The 24,716-nt window shown below is 36.6% G+C and overlaps 1 protein-coding gene across 3 annotated transcripts in view; it reads right to left on the bottom strand.

Annotated features, from left to right (window-relative positions):
• Positions 1-24,716, bottom strand: part of TTBK2 (tau tubulin kinase 2) — a 181,525-nt gene that overhangs the window by 140,688 nt on the left and 16,121 nt on the right. For 2 of the 3 annotated variants that reach the window (XM_072740624.1, XM_072740625.1), the window contains one exon: positions 879-1,014. The exons of the other annotated variant lie outside the window; for it this stretch is intronic. In XM_072740624.1, the coding sequence (XP_072596725.1) occupies positions 879-947 (69 nt within the window). In that variant the 5' untranslated portion in view covers positions 948-1,014. Of the gene's footprint in view, positions 1-878; positions 1,015-24,716 lie in introns of those variants that run through there. 3 annotated transcript variants of the gene reach the window in all.

Genomic DNA, 24,716 nt, shown 5'->3' on the forward strand with positions numbered 1-24,716 from the left:
CATCTCAATAAACAAACCTGAACTCAGATCTAATCAAGCCTCAATAAATAGTAATTTACATAAAATACATGAAACAAAGAAACACATTAATACCATATACAAGAATTCAGAAAAATCCAAACTATGGTAAGTAAACTGTACAGGCAAATGACCTACTTTTTTCAATTAAAAAAAAATTGTAAAGAAAAAAAGAAAGATGAAAGAAATCTAGAAATTAAAAGAAACTTATGTAATGTCAACCAACTGCAATACCCAGGCTTTATTTGGATTTGATTCAAATCATTAAAAATAATTTACAACAGGAGAAATGTGAAAGTTGAAAGGATACTTAATGATATTTAAAATCTTTTTCTTTTTTAGGTGCAATAATATTATGATTACATTTTTAAAAGAATTTTTATCCTTTAGAGATATATAACTGAAGTACATACAGAAGATGTGATTTGCTTCAAATATTCTGGGAGGGAGGTTAAAGAGATAAAATAAGTTGCCTATAAAATAACTATTTAAGCTGGACATGAGTATAAAAGATTCATTAAATCAGTCTCCCTATTTTATGTATGCTTACAATTTTCCTTAATAAAAAGTTCAAAATTTTAAAACAGAGAAGCTCATTGTACTTTGTTTTTAATTTGTCTTTCCCTAAGTACAGTTTTATCTACCTTACTCAATACTAGTTATTAGAGGTTAGAAAAATTTACTACTACATAAATCAAGAATTATGGTATAAACAGAATTTAATCACAGGAAAATAAATGAAAACATGCTTTAGGCATGTAAGTAATGTATGTATTATTTTCTATGGAAATGCTAGTTTTATCAAGATTCCAAAAATTACCCCGATATGTTCTCTGTCTCTCTCTAAGATGTGTACCTACCACTTTCCATCTTTCTTTGACCAGGATTCCAACACTGAGAATATCCGGCTGCTCTCCTCCTCCACTCATTGCAATTCACTGATGTAATAAAACGGCTACACAGGCATCCAGCTCCCAAGGATGGTTTCCATTTAACCTAAAGCAAAAAACAAAAAACAAAAAACAAAAAACAAACAAAAAAAAAAAACCAGCAGCAGTATATCAGGGCTAAATAAGCAATACAAACATACTAGGACCAGGTAGCACTACTAATTCTATACATTAATTAGGTTGTTTTGTTGGGAAGGGGGTAAAAACCCCACAAAACTCACTTTCACTCATTTTTCTGTTTAGTACATATTAAAAATTCAAAAAGTACTTACCTTTCCATTACAGATGCCCGTGAAGTAAAAATTACAAAGACATTATGTTACAACATAGATATAATTTCAATCACTGTGATTACTAGACCATAGAGCAAGCATGCTGTCAATGGCAACTGATCAAGATAGACCACCGTCCTAACTACAACATACTGCTTAAGAAAAAGACATGGTACCTAATTTATTTACAACAGCTTACAGTTTAATAGGTTGTAACTTAGAGCTTAACATCATTTAGAGCTAATAAAATTTTAATGTAACTTAATGTACATAACGCAAAGTGCATAGAAAATAAACATAAGACATAGAAAAGGGCAGCTGATCAATTCCAATACAATGATATTTTAATAAAAATAAGATAGTAATATGAACAGCATATCTATAAAAAATGAAAATACAGCAGAAAAATCTGGCCTAAAGGAGATGAAAACTGTAACTTTATGTTACAGAACTGAAAGAAACTTTTTAAAAATTTTTAAAAGAACATAAATTGTAATTAGAAAAGCCCTTAAAAGAGAAAGCTAGACAACAGGAAAACAAAAAAAGGAATCTGAGCTGACTCAGAAAAGGATCAGAAATGAAAACTCAACTAGAAGAGAGAGACATGAGAGAAGACACCATACAAATAAGGGAGAAAAAAAGAAAATAAAAATAAATTTTAAGAAATTTAAAAGTGATTAAATAAAAGGCAAAGTAAATACAAAATAGATATTATAAGAGGCCCTATGCTATGAAATAGAACAAAGACTAGCCACTATAATTCAAAAATTTTGTGGAAATTTTTTTAAAAGGCTAAATCTGCATATTAAAATAGTATACCACATACTTGGAAAAACAACTCAGAAGATCAATATCAACACACAGTCTCATAAATCTACTAGGTTTTAAGGGGAAAAAAATTTCATTGGCATCTGTGCAGATAGTCCAAATTACTTATAAGGGAAAGAAAAAAGACAGTGGCACTGACCAACAACAGACACTGGCACAAACTTTTTACACCAGCAGACAATGAAATTATATATTTAAATACCCCGGGAAATAAAATGTAAGCTAAGGATGTTCTACACAGTCAAATCGATTTTCATGGCTAAAGGAAACAAATGGTTATGAAACACAACTCTAACACTGTTCCCAGGAAATGCCCCCAGGAATCAACTACATAACAGGTATCAGACAATCAAGAAATTATGATAGAAGATCTGGCATGAGGATCGGCCTGAAAAGGCCTAAAAGCAATAATAACCCAGTAGCAATGAATACCCTTCCCTTTAGATTGTGGACTTTAAACATCATCTCCCATTAAAAGAAACTAGGGCTCCTTGGAGAAATGGCTTATTCCTGATCTGACACAGGAAATTGTACACAAAGAATTTGGGACATCTTGTCAAATCAGAAAGCAAAACGTTAACAATACTACTATAGGCAACTCAAAAGGAAACCAGAGACAGGTAAAAGGATTCTCATTTGACAAATTTCTCATTTGAGCATACACAAGAATGGTGACTGGAGCGATTGGAAAATATCAAAAATATAAACACCTATGAGTTCATAATGACATTCAAAAAAAAAAAAAGAAAATTCCTTTTTAGTCAACCTTTGGAGATTGGTAAGGTAGAGCTCATTATTTTGAACACTGATAAAGAAACAAAGAATCATGGATTTATCACACCTTTCTTGTAGGAACAGTATTCTGGGGAAATCAAGGAGATGATTTTTTTCCTCAGAGAATAATCATAGCTATTAAATGTTAGAAGAATTGATAGAATAAGAAAATCACTATTTGAGGCACCTGGGTGGCTCAGTGGTTGAGCATCTGCCTTCAGCTCAGGGTGTGATCCTGGAGTCCCAGGATCGAGTCCTGCATCACGGTCCCCACAAGGAGCCTGCTTCTTCCTCTGCCTATGTCTCTGCCTCTCTCTGTGTGTCACTCATGAATAAATAAATAAAATCTTAAAAAAAAAAAAAAGGAAGGAACAAAGGAACGAAGAAACAAAGGAAAATCACTATTTCCCAGGGCGCCTAGGTGGCTCAGCTGGTTAAGTGACTAAGTCTTGATTTCAGTTCAGGTCATGATCTCAGGGTCGTGTGTGAGATCTAGCCCCAAGATGGTCTCCATGCAGGGCATGCAGCCTGCTTGAGATTCTCTCTCTCCCTCTGTTCCACCCTATCTGCCCCTTTAAAAAAAAAAGAAAAGAAAGAAAGAAAAGAAATCTTGCCTGTGAAGCAGAGATTATAACTGGGTAGCTTGAAGAGGACACACTGTATTTTACTGAGTGAAAAATACTCTCTTTGAACAGAGAATTGCTATTTGAAATGCTGCTTTGAATATTATTAAGCACATACATACAAGGTGGTATATACATACAATGGAATATTATTTAGCCTTTAAAAAGGAAATCCTGACATGCTACAACATGAATGACCTTGAGAACATTATGCTGAGTGAAATAAGCTGTTCACTAAAGGGCAAATACTCCATGAGTCTACTTATATGAAGTATTTAGAGTAGTCAAGATGATGGAAACAAAAAGGAGAATGGCGGTTACTAGGGGCAAGAAGGAAGGGAAAAGCGGGGAGCTGATGTTCAATGGGAACAGAATTTCAGTTTTGCAAGATGAAAGAGTTCTGGATATCTCTTTTACAACAATGTGAATATACTTACCACTAGTGATCTGCACACTTAAAAATGATTAAGATGGCAAACATTATATTATGTGTTCTTCACCACAGGAAAGAAGGAAGGAGAAAAAGGGGAAGGGAAAGGGGGGAAAGGGGGTAGGGGAAAGGAAAGGGAAGGGAAGGGAAGGGAAAGGAAGGGAAGGGAAGGAAAGGATAGTATGGGTCCATGGTGGGGAAACTAACATTCAGCATGATAATATACATCTAAACTCTAAAACAGCAATTACACTCCAAGGAATCTATATCATGACGAAAAATGTATAATGGCTTTTTCACAAGGTTTTTCACTATAACACTACTTACAATCACAAGACTAAGAAAAAAAAAACTAACAGTCTATTAATAGATTAGGTGAATATAAAATGGCTCATCTATGTAATGGAGTACTAGTTCAGGAATAAGAGATACTGTTACAGTGATTTTCAGATACACTTTTTTTTTAATAATTAGAATTTATTTATTAAGATTTTATCTATTTATTCATGAAAGACAGAGAGAGGCAGAGAGGGAGGCAGAGAGGCTCCCTGCAGGAAGCCTGATGTGAGACTCCATCCCAGGACCCCAGAATCACAACCTGAGCTGAAGGGGACACCCAACCACTGAGCCACCCAGGCATCCCTTCAGGGCATACTGTTAAGTGAAAAAGAGCAAGATGTATTAAAGTGTTTACAACATGCTAACTTTTGTGTAAAAGAAAGGTCAATGTTAAATTAACTTATTTCCTTTTATTTAAAAAAAAAAAAAGCCAAAACTTGATGAAAATTATTCTCTATAGTAGAGATCAGTGTGTTTTGTTGGTAAAGGGCCAGATAGTAAATATTTCAGGTTTTTCAAGCCAAATAATCTTTGTCATAGCTACTCACCTCTGCCGTTACAACACAAAAGAAGCTATAGATGATATGTAAACAAATGAGTATGGCGGTGACAAAACATTATTTACAAAAAGAGGTAGGTAGCCAAATCTGGCCTGCAAGCTGTTGTTTGCCAACCTTTTCTCAAAAGAAAGGAGAAAATAGGACAGAAGGGATAAGACTTCTGTGAATCTGTTTTGTAATATAGTTTTGCTTTTTAACAAAATCACCGGGGCACCTGGGTGGCTCAGTCTGTTAAGTGCCTAACTAACTCTTATTTTGTCTCAGATTATAATCTCAGGGCCGTGAGATCAAGCCCCACATTGGGCTCTGTGCTGAGCATGGAGCCTGCTTTAAGATTCTCTCTAATCTTTTCCTTCTGCCCCTCTCCCTGCCACCACCACCCTCCCTTGACACCATACTCATGCATACACTCTCTCTTATAAATAAATAAATAAATAAATAAATAAATAAATAAATAAATAAATAAATAATATTTTAAAAACAAATAAAGATAAAATCATTGTTTTACATGAGAAAAAATAATTCTTATATTCTCAATTCAAGAAAAGACCATTCCAACAGTAATCATCAGAGCCGGCTTTTTTTTTTTTTTTTTTTTTTTTTTTTAATTTATGATAGTCACAGAGAGAGAGAGAGAGGCAGAGACACAGGCAGAGGGAGAAGCAGGCTCCATGCACCGGGAGCCCGATGTGGGATTCGATCCCGGGTCTCCAGGATCGCGCCCTGGGCCAAAGGCAGGCGCCAAACCGCTGCGCCACCCAGGGATCCCCAGAGCCGGCTTTAAACTCATCCCAGTCTATCAATAATAGCTACAAATGAGTGACCACACTTCAGAAAGTCAACCCATCAGTAGTAACAGTGACACTCCATAATCACATCTGTATAACAAAGTTCAATCACTTCCTAAACACTCTCACTTTACCAACCCCTGAACTTGAAGCCACAGCTCTCCCTTGCACAGAGAGAAATAAATTTAGCATTCAGTTCAGATAGTGAGTGAGGGCCTCTTCAAGACAATTAAAAGACAAAATTAAATTTAAAAAAGACTAAAGTGCCAAATACCAAAAATGGGGTGGAGGGCAACCACTAAATATTTAAAACAAACTGAAACCAGTAACCCACTGCATACCAAGTTTGTGGCATAATCACTCAGAAAATAATACAAGTGGCTTTGAAATACAGTATTTTAATTGTACATTCCTAGTGCGACATATCTAAAGGAATAAAAGAACCACAAAGAAATGTTAAAACTGCATTTAGTAGTGGTGCACCAGGGTGACTCAATCAGTTAAGTGACTGTCTCTTGGTTTCAACCCAGGTCATGATTTTATTGATTGTGAGATTGAGCTGCACATCAGACTCTACATTCAGCTCCGAGTCTGCTTAAGATTTTCTCCCTCTGTCCCTTCCCCCCTCATGCATGCACAAAAGTGCTCTCTCGCTTTCTCTCGCTCTCTCGCAAATAAATCTTTTTTTAAAAAACTGCATTTAGTAGTTACATTGTTAGAAGTAATATCAATTGTTATTTTTAAACTATTATAGGTATACTACAGGACACAGCAAATAAGTGATTACATTAAGCCACCAGGTATCAACATTTTCAGCATCAAGAAATATAAATATAAAAGTCAAAGATGTAAAATTTCTGAAATCTTACAATGAAGAAAATATGAGAAAAAAAAGTCATGACCTTTATTTAAATGTGTACTTCACAACTAACCATTGGGAAGTCCTAGAAGCAATGCAGGGCTTAGCACTAGCATTAAGCATCCCTCAATATCCAGGTTGAGGTTACCAAATACCATTTCCCTCAAAAAGGGGGGGAGGGGTAGTGAAAGCTCCTTGGACAAATGACTAGATCTAAAACTAGGGCAGGATATATAAAAGATATACCTAGAAGCTGGTATGAAAAGTTGGGTTGACTTAGAACTTAATAATAGATGGATGAGACTAGTAATACTTAGAGTCACTGTTCAATATTATCATCTCTAAAAGAGCTGACATTAAACAGCATACCACCTACTTTGAAAACTGAATCAAGGTTCAGACCTACTCCCCAGGTCTCAAACTGGCTACTCAGTGGTACACATTTGGGACAGATATGAATATAATTTCAAAGGTTTTGAAAACTGAACTAATATTAAAACCAAAATACATGGAAGGTAGTCAGAACTTGCAACCTGAAGATAACTGCATAGCTAAAGATTTAAAATATCAACATTCTTCACAGAATTTTTTAAAAACTTAAGTATCATAATTTTTTAAATGTTGACGATTCGATCCAAAATTATCAAACATAAAAAGAACCAGGAAAATCCCAAATTACATGTGAAAGGAAAATCAACAGATGCAAATAATAAGATGACACAGATTTAGGATCCACCAGACACTTTAAAATAGTTATAATAAAATGCTCCAAGAAGTGAAGGTGAACATCCTAGAAATGAATAGAAAGATACATGAAGTCTCAGTAAAGAAAGAGAAGACATAAACAAATGGAAATTTTAGAAGTAAAAACACAGTAAGAAAAATTCTAAACGTTACTAGATGGAGTCAATAGAAGAATGGATGTGTCAGAGGAAAGCATCAGTAAACTTGAAAACAGAATATATTTTTATAAATGAACACAGACCCCAAGGATGAGTGAGACAATACCAAAAATTCTAACATTCATGTCATCAGAGTTATATTAGGAAAGGAAAAGTTATATGACAGAAAACATTTTTTTAAAGATTTTATTTATTTATTCATGAGAGACAGAGAGGCAGAGACACAGGCAGAGAGAGAAGCAGGTTCCTCACAGGGAGGCCAATGCGGGACTCGATCCCCAGACTGAAATCACATTTGAGCCAAAGGCAGACGCTCAACCGCTGAGCCACCCAGGTGTCCCAGAAAAAAATATTTTTAAAGTAATGACTAAAATTCAAATTTTGTGAAAGACATACAACTGACTGAAGAATTTTAATTAACAGAATAATCACACACACACACACACACACACACACACACACAAATCCACTTCCAAACACATCAAAACCAAACTGTTGAAAATTAACACAAAGAAAAACCCTTAAAAACAGCCAGGAAAAAAATGACATTAATTATAGGGAAACAATTCAAAGACAGTGAATTTCCATTTTTTTAAAGTTTTTATTTTAATTCCAGTTAGTTAACGTACAGTGTTATGTTAATTTCAAGTGTACAATACAGTGATTTGACAATACCACACATCACCAGTGCTCATCACAAGTGTACTCCTTAATTCCCATCATCTATCTTTCACCCAACCCTCCAACTACCTCCCCTGTGATATGGATCAGTTCGTCCTCTATAGTTAAGTTTGTTTCTTGGTTTTTCTCTTTCTCTCTCTCATTTTGTTTCCTTTGCTCATTTATTTTGTTTCTTAAATTCCACCCATGAACGGAATCACATATTTGCCTTTCTCTGGCTAATTTCACTTAGCATTATACCTTCTAGTTCCATCCATGTTGTTTCAAATGCCAAGATTTCATTCATTTTTATGGCTGAGCAATATTCCATTGTGTATATGCACATAAACAGATACTATATCTTCTTTATCCATTCATCAATCGATGGACATTTAGGCTGCTTCCACATAGTGGATGGTAGCCAGCAAGAAATAGGAAAACATTTTTAAGTACTAAAAGTAACACATTGTCAACCCAGAATTCTGTATCCAGGAAAATATCCAATAGGGATAAAGATAGTTTCAAATTAAAGTGAAATTAAGATTATGTGTTATTAGCAGAGCTACTGTGAGAAAATTACCAAATAAATTTCTCCTGAGAAAAGGGAAATTATAACGAAGGAAACCTGGAATAAAAGGAATGAGGGAAGAACATAAATGTAAATATGATAAACTAACCCCCTCTTGAATTCTTTAAAATATGCTTGACAGTTAAGAGCAAAACCTATAACACTTGTGTGAATTTTCAATATATATAGATATAACTCATAAGACTATTACAAGAAAAGGTGGAATACAGAGACCTATATAATGGTGATTATGTTTCTGCATTCCACCTGGAAGGGCAATATAAAAATTCTAGTAGGTTCTGAAAAATTAAATAGACATACTGTAAACCGTAGAGCAACCAGGGGGGAAACAACTGTACAAAAAGATAATCAAAAGCAAAAAAGAAGAAACTTCAAATATAAATGGCCTAAACACACCATTTCAAAGACAGAGATTATTCAGATGAACGTAATATCTAAGAAACTCACTTCATATATATAGGTTCAAAAGAAAAGGAATGCCCACTCCTGCTCCAGGTCTCCTTACTCTCTAGACAATAATTTAATCCTCAACAAGTGTTGGTAAGGATGTGGAGAAAAAGGAACCCTTTTGCACTGTTCGTGGGAATGCAAACTGGTACAGCCAAAAAAGTATGGAGGTTTCTCATAAAGTTAAGAAATAAAACTACCCTATGATCCAACAATTACACTACTGGGTATTTATCCCCAAAATACAAAAACACTGATTGATGCACCCTGATGTTTGCTGCAAATAGCCAAATTATAGAAGCATCCCAAGTGGCCATCAGTTGAAAAAAAAATAAAGAAGAGGTGGTATAAGTACATACAATGGAATATTATTCAGCCATTAAAAATATGAAATCTTGCCACTTGGAACAACATAGAAGGAACTAGAAAGTATAATGCTAAGCAAAATAAGACAGTCAGAGAAAGACAAATACGGTATGATTTCTCTCATATGTGGAATTTAAGAAACAAAACAAATAAGGGAACAGAGAGAGAGAGAGAGAAAGAGAGGCAAACCAAGAAACAAACTTAACTACAGAGAACAAACTGATGTTTACCAGAGGGGAGATGGGTGGAGATTTAAGAATACACGTTATGGGGCATCTGGATAGTTCAGTCAGTTAAGCGTCTCACTCTTGATTTTGGCTCAGGTCGTGGTCTCAGGGTTGTGGGATCCAGCTCTGTGTCAGGCTTCTGCACTCGATGCAAAGTCTATTTGTCCTTCTTTTCTGCTCCTACCCTGTTTGCACTCTCTCATAAATATTTTTAAAAACAGTACTGGGGGGATCCCTGGGTGGCGCAGCGGTTTAGCGCCTGCCTTTGGCCCAGGGCGCGATCCTGGAGACACGGGATCGAATCCCACATCAGGCTCCCGGTGCGAGGAGCTTGCTTCTCCCTCTGCCTGTGTCTCTGCCTCTCTCTCTCTCTCTCTGTGACTATCATAAATAAATAAAAATTTAAAAAAAAAACAGTACTTACAAAAAAAAAAACAACAACAACAAACAGTACTTACTATGATGAGCACTGAGTAATGTAGAGAACTGTTTAGTAAAACAGTCTGTACAAAAGAGACTAATGTAATACTGTAAGTTAACTAAACTGGAATTAAAAATTAAAACTTCGGGATCCCTGGGTGGCGCAGCGGTTTGGCGCCTGCCTTTGGCTCAGGGCACGATCCTGGAGACCCGGGATCGAATCCCACATCGGGCTCCCAGTGCATGGAGCCTGCTTCTCCCTCCGCCTGTGTCTCTGCCTCTCTCTCTCTCTCTCTGTGACTATCATAAATAAATAAAAAAATTTAAAAAAAAAAAATTAAAACTTGATTTCAAAAATAGATTAATCCTGACACATCTACATATATCAGGAAAACACTGGTGACATTTTTGTGGCCCAACAGAATAGATTAACTTAGAGCTATTTCACTTCAAAGCAGATGGAGTGTGACTTCACATGAAGGCAGCATTAAGTACTACAGAAAAATACATAATTAACTTTAAACTCATCAAAATATAATTACTAGTTTCCAGAATTTCCAGTACAGGACCTCCTAAAGAGAGAGCCATTGTTCAGTTACAATTTAGTGTGCATGACAAAGTGTAATTCAAAAGAAGTTGTCTGTTTGATATTTAATTCTGCATTAAATCTTTAAATTTTTTCCTATGTTGCTTTTTTGTTAATACATGTTTCTTTGTATAACTTGTGATTTTCATATGTGTTGTCTTTATAAGAAATATCATTATAAATAAGCTTATTTATAAATTTTTTAAAAGAATGGGAAAATATATACCATGCAAACACTAATCAAAAGAAAGTTGAAGTACCAATAATAATATCAGACAATGTAGACTTCAGAGCAAAACAAATCCCTAGTGATGAAAGGGGACATCACATAATTAGAGAAAGGCCAATTTATGAAGTAATTATAAATATGTATACATCTTAAAAAGAGCATCAAAATATATAAAATAAAAATTAAACTGAAAGAAGAAATAGATAAATTCATTAATTATAAGGATTTTTCATCACTCCTGTCTCAACACTACTTCAGTAAAATAAAAAATATATTTGGTCTATATGTGGTCTTTAAATCTTTACATTTATAGATTTATCCCCAATTCCTGGCAGAGGTTAGCATTACCTGAGTGACAGGAATGTCAGTTATGCTGATGGGGTGACTCCTGGCTCCTGGATTATTTCAGGATGGAGAATGGTCACTGGAAATATCAAGCATGTGATTATAGGATTGGAACTTCCAGCCCCACCTCTCAACCTCCAGTCTCCAGAGAGAAGGACTGGAGATTTGAGTTCAATTACATGGCCAATGAATTTTTTTTTAATGAAATAGGGTATTTTTTTCCAAGATTTTATTTAAATTCAAGTTAGTTAACATATAATGTAGTATTAGTTTCAGTAGAATTTAATGATTCATCACCAGCATATACATCCTGTGCTCATCACAAGTGCCCTAAATGCCCATCATCCATTTACCCCATCCCTCCACCCACCTCCCCTCTAGCAACCCTGTTTGTTCTCTATAGTTAAGTCTCTTATGGTTTGCATACCCTGTTTTTATCTTATTTTTCCTTCTCTTAGCCTATTTATTTCCTAAATTTCACACAAGTGAAATCATATGGTATTTGTCTTTCTCTGACTTATCTTGCTTAGTTTAATACAGTCTAGTTCCATCCATGTTGTTACAAATGGCATGATTTCATTCATTTTGATGGCTGAGTAATATTCCATTGTGTACATATACCACATCTTCCTTATCCATTCATCAGTCGATGGACATTTGAGCTCTATCCATACTTTGTCTATTATTGATAGTGCTGCTCTAAATATTGGGATGCATGTGTACCTTCAAATCAGTATTTTTGTATCCTTTGGATAAATACCTACTATAAATATAGTATAACTGCTAGGTTGCAAGACAGTTCTATTTTTAACCTTTTGAGGAACCTCCATTCTCTTTTCTAGTGGCTACACCAGTTTGCATTCCCACCAACAGTGTAAGAGGGTTCCCCTTTCTCCACATCTTTGTACATGGCCAATGATTTCATCACATGTGTCTATATAATGAAATCTTGACATTAAAAATCTGGAGCTTCCTAGTTAGTGAACATGTGTACTCAGAGAGTGGCACACTCTAACTCCACAAGGACAGAAATTCTGTGGCTGGAATCCTTATCCAATATACTCTGTTGAATATACCTATTCATCTGGCTGTTCATTTGTATCCTTTATAATAAAATGGTAATCAGAGGTATAACATTTTCATTAGTTCTGCTGAGTTCTTCTAGCAATTAAACCTATGAGAAGCCCCAAATTTGCAGCTGGCCAGGCAAAGCATATGTGGCTTTGGGACACCCAGGATTTGTGCTATACTCTGAAATTGGTACAATCTTGTGGGACTGAGTCCCTTAACTTATAGGGTCTTCACTGACTCTGAGCAGTTAGTGTCAGAATTTAACTGAATTGTAGGATACCCAATTGGTGTCAGAGACCTGAATCAGAACCACCATCAATCAAATGAAATTAACATAGAACGCCCAACCTTGGGGCACCTGGGCAGCTCAGTTGGTTGAGCAGCTGACTTTCGGTTTCAGTTCTGATCATGATCTTGGGGTCCTGGGATCAAGCCCTGGTTGGGCTCTACATTTGGTAGGGAGTCTGGTGGTGGATTCTCTCTCTTTCTCTTCCCCCCACACTCAGCTTGCTCTCACACTCTCTCTAAAATCAATCAACCAATCCTAAAAAAAAAAAAAAAAAAAAAACACTCAATCCAAAAAAAGCAGAATATATTCTTTTCGGGCAGTCCGGGTGGCTCAGCAGTTTAGCACCGCCTTCAGCCCAGGGCCTGATCCTGGAGACCTGGGATCCAGTCCCATGTCAGGCTCCCTGCATGGAGCCTGCTTCTCCCTCTGCCTGTGTCTCTGCCTCTCTCCCTCTCTCTCTCTGTCTCTCATGAATAAATAAATAATCTTAAAAAAAAAAGAATATATTATTTTCAAATGCACATGAAACATACACCATAAGAGACCATGTCATATCTTGGGTCAAAAAAAAAACCCTAACAAACTTTAACGAAATCATACATAGTATGCTCTCTGCTCATTAAGGTATTAAGTTAAATATCAGTAGCAGCAAGGTAACAGGAAACTCTACGAACACTTGGAAATATAAGAATATCAGGGCCAGTTCCTGCTTTTACACAGAACATAATAAAATAAAGGAAATCTTTCAACTTCAAGATTTGTGGGCCCTATTTCTGGGCTCTCAGGGAAGCTATACTTAAACCATTATTAGAGTCAGCAAAACTTCAAACTTGGGTTCAGTTTCTTTCCTGAGTGCACAATGCATATGTGCTTTATTTATAAATAATCTGAAAGGGAGCATTTCAAATATAAAGATAAGAGTAAAACCTCCCTGGTCCCACTAGACTGAAGTCATATAGCCCTGCTCATACTAGAAGCTTAAGATAAGGTCTATAATTTCCTGATATGTCTTTTGTCTAATAATTTACAACTCTTTATAGATATTTTAAAAGTATACAAACCTACACCAAATGTTTCTTCTTCAGAGCATTCTTTTCTTTAAAAAAAAAGATTTTATTTATTTATTCATGAGAGACATACACACAGAGACAGAGGGAGAGACACAGGCAGAGGGAGAAGCAGGCTCCACGCAGGGAACCCGACGTGGGACTCGATCCCAGGTCTCCAGGATCACACTCCAGGCTGCAGGCAGCGCCAAACCGCTGCGCGACCGGGGCTGCCCAGAGCATTCTTTTCTTTGGGAATATGGTGTATCCTAGGCAGCCATCCTAACTTAAGGTTCAATGAAACTCTTTTTTAGAGATTCTAAAAGGTGTGTTTATTTTGCATTGACATTTTCTTGGAACAAAGTCATGCCCATTCATTTATGCGTTGTCTATAGCTGCTTTCATACTACTAGGGCTGAATTAAGTGATTGCAACATAGTATGGTACTCAGACCTATCATATTTACTATTTGAACCTTCAAGAAAAAGTATAGCAATGCCTGTATTAAGTAACCCGAAGATTAAAGAGAAAGCCTCTAGAAATATTAAAATATTTTTAAAACTAACTTTTTTAAAGGTTTATTTATTTGAGAATAAGAAAGAGAGGGAGCACAAGCAGGGGGAGAGGTAGAGGAAGAGGAAAAAGGAGACTCAGGTCTCAATCCCAGGCCCGTGGGATCACCTGAGCCGAAGGCAGATACTTAACTGAGTCACCGAGGCACCCCTCATTATGAATGTTTTTAATGCTATAATCTTCCCTCTGATCACTGCTTTAGCTGCATCCTGCACATTTCTATATGTTGTATTTTAATTTTTGTTCAATTGGAAATATTTTGGAGTCCCTGGGTGGCTCAGTTGGTCAAGCCTCTATCTTCGGCTCAGGCCATAATCCCAGAGTCCTGGGATCCAGTCCCACACTGGGCTCCCTGCTCAATGGGGAGTCTGCTTCTCCCTCTCACACTTCCCCTGGTTGTGCTCTCTGTCAAATAAATGAATAAAATATTTTTTAAAAATTTTAAAAATAAAAAGCCAAAGACGATACAAGAAAATAACAAAGCAATCTTTCTCATGAACACAGATACAAAAATTCTCAACAAGGGCAGCCGGGCCTTCAGCTCAGATCCTCAAAGGTTGCAAGGTATTGATCTGTATTAATTAGGAGTGTTTCCTTGCCTGCCATGGCCGAGACCTAGGCCTGCTGAGAGCAGAAGCCCTCCCAGTCTCCGGGCTGCCACCACCCCAGGGGGGCCTTGACTCACAGAGGCCCAGGCCTGAGGCTGCAGAAATCTGGGGCAGCCGTCAAGAAGCCCCTCTCAGGGGCCAGAACTCCTTTGCCAGCGTGGATTCAAGTCGGGACTGCATAACTAAAGCAGTTGCAGTTTTATTTTTTTTACAGCTTTTTTCCCAAAAATGATTTGTAGTTGTGTGTGCAGCACTTTGCCCTGATATGTGTGCTCTACAATAAAAACCAAATCTAATATATTTTGAAAAAAAAAAAAAAAGGCCTTAGCACCGCCTTCAGCCCAGGGCATGGTCCTGGGGACGTGGGATCGAGTCTCACATTGGGCTACCTGCATGGAGCCTGCTTCTCCCTCTGCCTGTGTCTCTGCCTCTCTCTCTCTCCCTCTCTCTGTCTCTCATGAATAAATAAATAAAATCTTTAAAAAAAAAAAAGTTGTATTTATTTATTTTAGAGGGAGAAAGACTGTGTGCTTGGGGAAAGGGGGGGGTACCAGAGGGGGAGAGAGAGAAATCTCAAGCAGACTCCTCACTGGGCAAGGAGCCAACTCAGGGCTTAATATCACAATCCTGAGATCATGACCTGAGCCAAAATGAAGAGTGTAATGCTCAGCCAACTGAACCACCCAGGTACCCTTGGAAGGGAATTTTCTTATCTGATAAAGGGCACCTTTAACAAAATTCCAGGTGAAATCTGAGCAAAGAGCCCTATATAGGCCAGCTGATTGTAAATTTATGTTGACAGGCAAAGGAACTAAAATACCCAAAACATTTTTGAATAGTAATAAAGTTGGAGGAATCAGACTGTATGATTTTAGGACTTAACTATATAAGGTTACAGTAATCAAGCCAGTGTGTTCCTGGCAAGGAATAGACATATAAAGGGAAAAATGAATTAAAAGAGAGAGTCCAGAAATAGAAAGGGAGAGAGAGAAGCCAAATCAGACTCCAGGCTGAATGCTGAACCTGAGGCAGGGCTCAATCTCTGACCCTGAGATCATGACCTGAGCTGAAACTAAGAGTCAGACACTTAACTGACTATGCCAACCTGGCCAATTAAATTTTTAACTTTTTAACCATTTAGATATAATTCATATACCATAGGGGCACCAGGGTGGCTCAGGTCATGATCCCAGGGTCGTGGGATCGAGTCCTGCATCAGGCTCCTTGAGGGGAGCCTGCTTCCCCCTCTGCCTACGTCTTTGCCTCTTTGTGTCCCTCATGAATGAATACAATCTTAAAAAAAGTTCACATACCATAAAATCCATCCTTTTAAAATACACAATTCAATGGTCTGTAGAATATTCATTCATAAGGTTGTGTAATTATCACCACTATCTAATTCCAGAACGTTTTCACTAGCCCCCCAAAAAACTCTATACTCAGTAGCTGTCATTCTCTATTACCTCCCTTTCTCAGCTCCTAGCAACCACTAATCTATTTACTGTGTCTATGGATTTGCCTCTTCCAGGCCAATTGATATTTGACAACGACGCAAAAGCCATTCAACACAGAAAAGAAAGAATTTCTAACAAATAGTATTGGAACAATTGTATACCCATATGTAAAACACTTAACCTCAACTTAAGCTTTATACCTTATACAAAACTTATTTCAGAATGTATCACAGATCTAAATGTAAAATATAAAACTTTTAGAAATAAACTTGTGAGCAAATATTTGTGCAGAGTTTAGGACATGATACTAAATAAAGCACAATTCATAGAAGAAAAAAATGATAAACTGAACTTCACCAAAATTAAAAACTTTACTCTGTGAAAAACACTATTAAGAAAACGAGTGGGGGGGATCCCTGGGTGGCTCAGCGGTTTAGCACCTTTGGCCCAGGGCATGATCCTGGAGTCCTAGGATCAAGTCCCACATCGGGCTCCCTGCATGGAGCCTGCTTCTCCCTCTGCCTGTGTCTCTACCTCCCTCTCTCTCTCTGTCTCTCATGAATAAATAAAATCTTTAAAAAGAAAGAAAGAGAGAGAGAGAGAGAGAGAGAGAGAAAGAAAGAAAGAAAGAAAGAAAGAAAGAAAGAAAGAAAGAAAGAAAGAAGAAAGAAAGGAAGAAAGAAAGAAAGAAAACACATGGGTGGGGAGAAGCCTGGGTGGCTCAGCGGTTGAGCGTCCGCCTTCGACCTAGAGCATGATCCTGGAGTCCCAGGATCGAGTCCCACATCGGGCTCCCTGCATGAAGCCTGCTTCTGTCTCTGCATATGTCTCTGCCTCTCTGTGTCTCTCATGAATAAATAAATAAAATCTTAAAAAAAAAAAAAAAAGGAAAACAAGGAGTGCCTAGGTGGCTTGGGTGGTTAAGTGTCTGCCTTCGGCTCAGGTCATGATCTTAGGGTCCCGGGATCAAGCCCCACATGGGGCTCTCTACTCAGTGGGAAGCCTGCTTCTCCTTCTTCTCACTCTCCCTCTGTGCTTGCTCTCTCTCTCTCAAATAAATAAATAAAATCCTAAAAAAAAAAAAAGAAAAAGAAAAACTCCTAACATCAAGAAAGAGAGAGAGAGGAAGAGGGGAGAAGAGAAGAGGAGAAGAGGAGAGGAGAGGAGAGGAGAGGAGAGGAGAGAAGAGAAGAGAAGAGAAGAGAAGAGAAGAGAAGAGAAGAGAAGAGAAGAGAAAGAAGAGAAAACTACAGTACAGACTGGTAGAAATGTTTGCAAATCACAACCAAGAAGTTGTGATCACAAAAGGTGTTGGAGCTATTATGAATACGATTATAAACTATTATGATTATAATTATGGTGAGGGTTACATGAATCTATACATGTACTAGAACTCACAGAACTGTAGAACCCAAAAGTCATTTATCAGGGATCCCTGGGTGGCTCACCAGTTTAGCGCCTGACTTTGGTCCAGGGCATGATCCTGGAGTCTCGGGACCGAGTCTCGCATCAGGCTCCCTGCATGGAACCTGCTTCTCCTTCTGCCTGTGTCTCTGCCTCTCTCTTTCTGTGTCTCTCATGAACAAATAAATAAAATCTTTAAAAAAAAAAGTCATTTATCATATATTATTTTTAAATTAAAAAATTTCTAATATAGAAAAATAAAATCCCAATATAAAAAGGGTAGTAAAATATTCTTCTCTTTCTCAACTGTGTCTTTACATGAGGCCATATTTTCTTCATATGCTCAACCAAATCAACATATTGCAAGAGAATGAACACATAAGTATGAGAATTCAGCTGTCTCTATCATGCCAGATATTAAAGAGACTTGAAACGTAAAACAATGTCACTCGTTTCACCAACTGCTCTTCTGTTTTGAAAAATACTTAACATGTCATAGTTTTATTATTTTAAAATAAATAAATTTAAAATGTTCTAATCTCAATACATTAAGTACCATTATATACAAATCCATGCTGGAAAAAAAAATCAAAAAACTCTTTAGGGTCCTCAATGAATTTTAAGGACAGTAAGAGGTCCTGAGACCAAAGAATTTGAGAATAGCCAAATTATGCTACAGAGATCTGTATTTTTCCTATTAATGATCTTGATTTATGGTATACAAAGTTATTTGAATGAGTAAACATTTTTTAGAGTTACATTTTTATTTGTTTTAAAATGTTTTCTAATATACCATTTTATAGTTCTAATTTGTTTTCATCATGATAAGTGTACTCTTTAATCCCCATTACCTATTCTCCCCACCCACCTTCCCTCTGATAACTATCAGTTTGTCCACTATGGTGAAGAGCCTGTTTCTTGGTCTGTCTTTTTTCCCTTTGCTCATTTGTTTTGTTTTTTAAATTCTACACATGAGTTGTACTATATGGTATTTGTCCTTCTCTGACTTATTTCACTCAGTATCACTCTCTAGCTCCATTCCTTTTGTTGCAAATGGCAAGATTTTATTCTTTTTTATGGCCATGTGTGTGGGGGTGGTAGATAAATAGATATTCTTTATCCACTCATCTATTAATGGATACTTAGACTGTTTGCAGAGTTTGGCTATTGTAAATAATGCTGCAATAACTATTCAGGAGCATATACCCCTTTGAATTAGTGTTTTTGTATTTGGGGGGTAAACACCCAGTTGTGTAATTACTGGATCACAGTACTATTTTTAATTGTTTGAAGAACCTCTGTACTGTATCCACAGTGGCTGTACCAGTTTGCATTCCTACCAATGGTGCAAGAAGGTTCCTTTTTCTCCATATCTTGCCAACACTTTTTTCTTATGTTTTTGTTTTAACCATTCTGACAGGTGTGAGATGATATTTCATTGATTTGCATTTTGCTGATGATAAGAGATGTTGAGCAACTTTGATGTGTTGGCCATCTGTATGTTTTTTTGGAGAAATGTCTACTCAAGTCTTCTGCCCATTTTTTAATTGGGTTATTTGGTTTTTGAGTTTGAGTTTTATCAATTCTTTATATATTTTGGATACTAAACCCTTTATCAAATATGTCATTTGCAAATACTTTCTCCTATCTGTAGGTTGCCCTTTAGTTTTATTGACTGTTTCCTTTGCTGTACAGATTTTTGTTTTGATGTAGTCCTAATAGTTGGTTTTTGCTTTTATTTCTCTTGCCAGAATGAGTAAACATTTATTTTTAATTCTATAATCTGAACTTTTACCAATCATTCTTTCAATAAACATTTGATGAGGACCCTGCCAAAAACTGTGGGAATACTAAATGAGTAAGTCACAGTCCCTAGCCTGTAGAACATGAGTGACTCTAGGACAGACTTCTCAAAGATGATTGAAAAGAGCTATTGAAAGAATACCTACATGAACCTGAATACATTAAGAGGAGACCTGCACAATGGGTGGAAAGTTTGGGATTGAATTAGTGATTAGGAAACTAACTATCCAAACACACAAACAAACAAAAACAATTATTAGGTCCAGAAAAAAAAAAATGGTGTAGGAAAGAAAAGATACTCACCACCATTATCTCTATCTATATAGATAGTAAATTTCACCTACATGTCAAAGCATTTACAGTGTCAAAGTAACTTAAAGTCTGAATATTGCCATAACCAAAATTAAGATACAACATAACTGGAAAAATAACACCTAACTATAGTAGGGATGAGGTAAGTAGTGAAAAACTAAATCCCCATCTACCATAGTGGAAAGCCAATAGATTATGACTTAAAACTCAAAAATTAATCGGCAACAATACAGCATATTAGTTGGAGATATGGAGCTTAAATACTGGAAGAATCAGGAAAAAGTGTTCAAATGAGTACTCCTCCAGAGTTGGAAACAGAGCAGAGTGGGGAGGAAAGAAAACTATTCTTTACTATAATGAAATATAGAGAATCATTCAACTTTATTTGCATACTTAAATTGATTAAAAATAAAAAAAAATTTAAGGGGAGCCTGAGTGGCTCAGTCAGTTAAGCATCTGACTCTTTTTTTTTTTAAGATTTTATTTATTTATTCATGAGAGAGAGAGAGGCAGAGACACAGGCAGAGAGAAGTAGGCTCCATGCAGGGAGCCTGACGAGGGACTTAATCCCGGGACTCCAGGATCACTCCCTGGGCCAAACGCAGTTAAGCATCCGACTCTTGATTTTGGCTCAGGTCATAATCTCAGGGTCATCTGATAGAGTCTCATGTCAGGCTCGGTGCAGGCCACAGAACCTGATTAAGATTCCCTCTCCCTCTCTTTTCCCACGCTTGCTTGCTCTCTCTCTCTCTCAAAAAATAAAAAGTAAAAAATAAATTTAAAAAGCAACTTGTAAGACATTTTTTTAAAGATTTTATTCATTTATTTGAGAGAGAGTAAGAGAGAGAACACAAGCAGGAAGCCTAATGCAGGACTTGATCCCAAGACCCTACGATCATGACCTGAGCCGAAGGCACACAACCAACTGAGCTACCTAGGTGCCCAGCAACTTGTAAGACATTTAAACATGAAAAAGTAGGGATACCTGGGTGGCTCAGCAGTTGAGCCTCTGCCTTTAGCCCAGGGTGTGATCTTGGAGACCCAGGATCGAGTCCCACATCGGGCTCCTTGCATGGAGCCTGCTACTCCCTCTGCTTGTGTCTCTGCCTCTCTCTCTGCCTCTCTCTTTCTCTCTGTCTCTCATATAAATAAATACTTTGAAAAAAAAAAAGAAAAACAAAAAGTATTCTTTATGTTTTAAGTGAAAGAGTTATAAAACAGCATATATGTATATTCTGTTTGTATTTTAAAAAGTGTACACATTGGGGCACCTGGTGGCTCAGTCAGTTAAGCATCTGGCTCTTGGTTTCAGCTCAGATCATGACCTCAGGGTCCTGAAATCAAGCCCCATGTCGGGCTCCATTCTCAGCACAGAGCATGCTTGTCCCTCTCCCACTGTTCCCTTCCCCTTGTTTGCTCTCTCTCTCCCTCTCAAATAAAGTCTTTAAAAAAAAGTGTGCGTAGTAATTATGTATAGAAAAAACTTGAGCGATGTTTTCCAAATATTAACATATTAACAATTATATTTCTATTTATTAGAATGATTTTCTTAGAGAGGATTCCTCTTCTGTACATTTACTACAGCAAATATGCATTTTACCATAAGAGGAAAAACATTATTTTTAAAAGTTAATATTTTTAGCCCTTACATACACAGTCAAACGATCTTCAACAAGGGTGCCAAAACCATTCCATGGGAAAAGGACAATCTTTTTAACAAATACTGTAGGGAAACAAGATATTCACATGCAAAAGAATGAACCTGGACACTTACTTTTTATCATGTACAAAAATTTACTAAAAATGGATCAAAGACCTAAATATAAAAACTAAACTACAAAATCCTTAGACTACATAGGTGAAAAGCTTCATGATATTGGATTTGGCAATGATTTCTTCGATATAACACCAAAACAAAACAACAACAAAAAAAAACCCAGCTAAATTAGACTTCATAAAAATTTAAAAACTGTTATGTATCAAAGGACACTATCAACAGAATGAAAAGGACATGGAAAAGGAGAAAATATCTGCAAATTATATCTGATAAGGGGTTATTATACAAAGTATATCAAGAACTACAACTCAACAACAACATGATTTTAAAATGGGCAAACAAAAATAAATAAATAAATAATAAAAATAAAAATGGGCAAACAGGGGCACCTGGGTGACTCAGTCGGTTATACATCTGACTCTTGATCTTACCTCAAGTCTTGATCTCAGTGTGTTTGGCTCCATGCTGAGCATGGAACCTACTTAAGGGGGTAAAAAAGTAAATGGGAACAATTTGAATAGCCATTTTTTCCAAGAAAAATATGCAAAGAGTCAATAAGCACATGAAAAGGTGCTCAAACACATTAATTATTAGGGAAATGCAAAGCAAGCCACTAACCACTTTATACCCATTAGAACGACAATTTTAAACACACAATAACTGCTGGCAAAGATGAGAAACTGGAACACTTGTGCATTGCTGATGTTAACGTAAAATGGTATAACCACTACGAAAAACAGTATTGGAGGTTCCCCCGAAACTAAACAATTAAAATATGATCAAGTAATTCCACTTCTGAGTATATACCCCCAAAGAATTCAAAGTAAGGAGTCAAGAAGATATTTGTACACCAATGTTTATAGCCACATTATTCACAACACCTAGATGTGGAAGCACCCAAGTGACAGATGAATGGATAAACAAAATGTAGTACATACATACAACAAAATATTATTCGATCTTAAGAAGAAAGGAAATGCTCAAACGTACCACAACATGAACGAACCTTGAAGACATTATGCTAAGTGTGGGTACGCCTGGGTGGCTTAGTGGTTGAGCGTCTGCCTTCAGCCCAGGGTGTGATCCTGGTCCTGAGATTCAGTCCCACTTCGGGCTCCCTTGCATGGAGCCTGCTTCTCTCTCTCCTTGTGTCTCTTCCTCTCTCTCTGTGTCCCTCATGAATAAATAAATAAAATCTTAAAAAAAACATAAGCTAAGTGCAATAAGCCAGTCACAAAAGGTCAACTATATGATTCCATTTATAATAGGCACCTAGAGTAAGCAGATTCATAGAGACAGAAAAGTAGAAAAGTAGTTTCTGTCTGGCAGTTGCCAGGTGTTGCAAGGACAGGATAACAGAGATTTATTGTTCACTGGGTATAGAATTTTATTTTGGGAAGGTGAAAAAGTTCAGACAGCAATGCATGCACAACAATGCTAATGTACTTAATGTCACTGACTTGTCCATTTAAAAATGGTTAAAATGCTAAATCTTGTATGTACTTCACCACAATAGAAAAAAATTTTAAATGATGACTAGGTACCCTTCAGATATAACTACAAAAGCCAAACACTTTTCACTGTTTCACTCTAAATTGCCAGGAACAAAGCGTTATCCTATGTGGAATCCTTCACAGAACACTGAAAAAAATCTAAGAATACACTGTTCCAATTACGAATTGAACCCTAGGGAAAAAGCTCAGAATCCTAAAGCTACCAAGGGATACTACACCACTTCTAAAATGGCTCCCAATGACCCCCTCATCTCATGCTTTTGATTGCCCCCCACACTTGAATGTAGGTGACTCTAGGTGTAGGTGACCTCACTTTAATTAAAAGAATACAGCAAAAATAATAGGAGCTCACTTCCCAGATACATTATAAAGGACTGTGATGTCTACCTTGCTCACATTCTCTCTCTTTGGCTCTTCCCACTTGCTTACTCTGATGAAACAAGCTGCCATGTTGCCCCCAGGAAAGGCCCACATGGCAAAGAACTGAGGGCAGCCCCTGGGGGCAGAATTATATGATTCCAATTAATATAGGTACCAACAGCTAACAGAGAATTGAGGTCTTTGGTCCAACCACTCACAAGGAAGAGAATCATGCCAGCCCATCAGAGTATGCTTAGAAAGAGATCCTTCCCCAGGTGAGCCATATGACAACTATTAGCCTACCTTCACTGCAGCCTGTGATTGATCCTAAAACAGAATACCCAGCTGAGTCACAAATCAAATTCTTGACCTACAGACACTATGAGATAATAAATGTTGTTGTTCTAAAACACTAAATTTTGGGTAATTTGTTACATAGCAATACATAACTAATACACCAGACTTCAATGGGCAATAGTTTCTCAAAGTTGTACATGAACCACAGGTTCTTTTTTATTTCACATCACTGATTAGATCTTTAAAAAAAATCAATGTAATTTGGCTGTTCAAACCAATGAACATGCTGCATCAATGCTGTCAAATAATTGGAATGCATTTTTTCAGTAACACTAATAAAAAGAATCGATCTTAATGCAAGAAAACTAGATATTGCAAGAAAAAAATTAAATTCCTCCTTGATAATATCCTTAACTACATAAAATAGGGAGTAAATATCATAATAATGAGTTAAGATAATGATGCTAAATGTGGAGGGATTGCCAAAATAGACCCAAAGATGATGAAAATATGTAAAAAACATACTAAATGGAGATCCAACTTACCAAATAACATGTGGTAAAAAGTCATCTGAAACATTTGCTAGTAGAAAAAGACTGAGAAGCAAATAGCCAACAAATAACACTGACAGTCCCCTAAATTATAAATCCCTTGAAGATGAAGACCATATAATAATCACATATCCTCTGCCATAATAAAAAAAATACATAACTCTGCAATTAACCAATACAGTTGATGAAGTTAATTGATGAGCTGAAAATGAGACATCAAATTATAAGTCATATAGATTCACATTAACAAATATAAAAGAAAGGTGAGAGGAAAAGGAGAAATAATGGGAAAATAAAAATAAGAAATATAAGAGGCACAATGGCAAATGGATAAAAAAAAAAATCGTATTAGAATTCCATAAACATAAGCCAGACCAAACCACACCTAATAAAGAGAACTCCCTATAAGAGAAATTAACATAATACTGCTGTGTGTTTATGTCTT

Source organism: Vulpes vulpes, chromosome 15 (assembly GCF_048418805.1).
Source record: "Vulpes vulpes isolate BD-2025 chromosome 15, VulVul3, whole genome shotgun sequence".
Lineage (NCBI taxonomy): Eukaryota > Metazoa > Chordata > Mammalia > Carnivora > Canidae > Vulpes > Vulpes vulpes.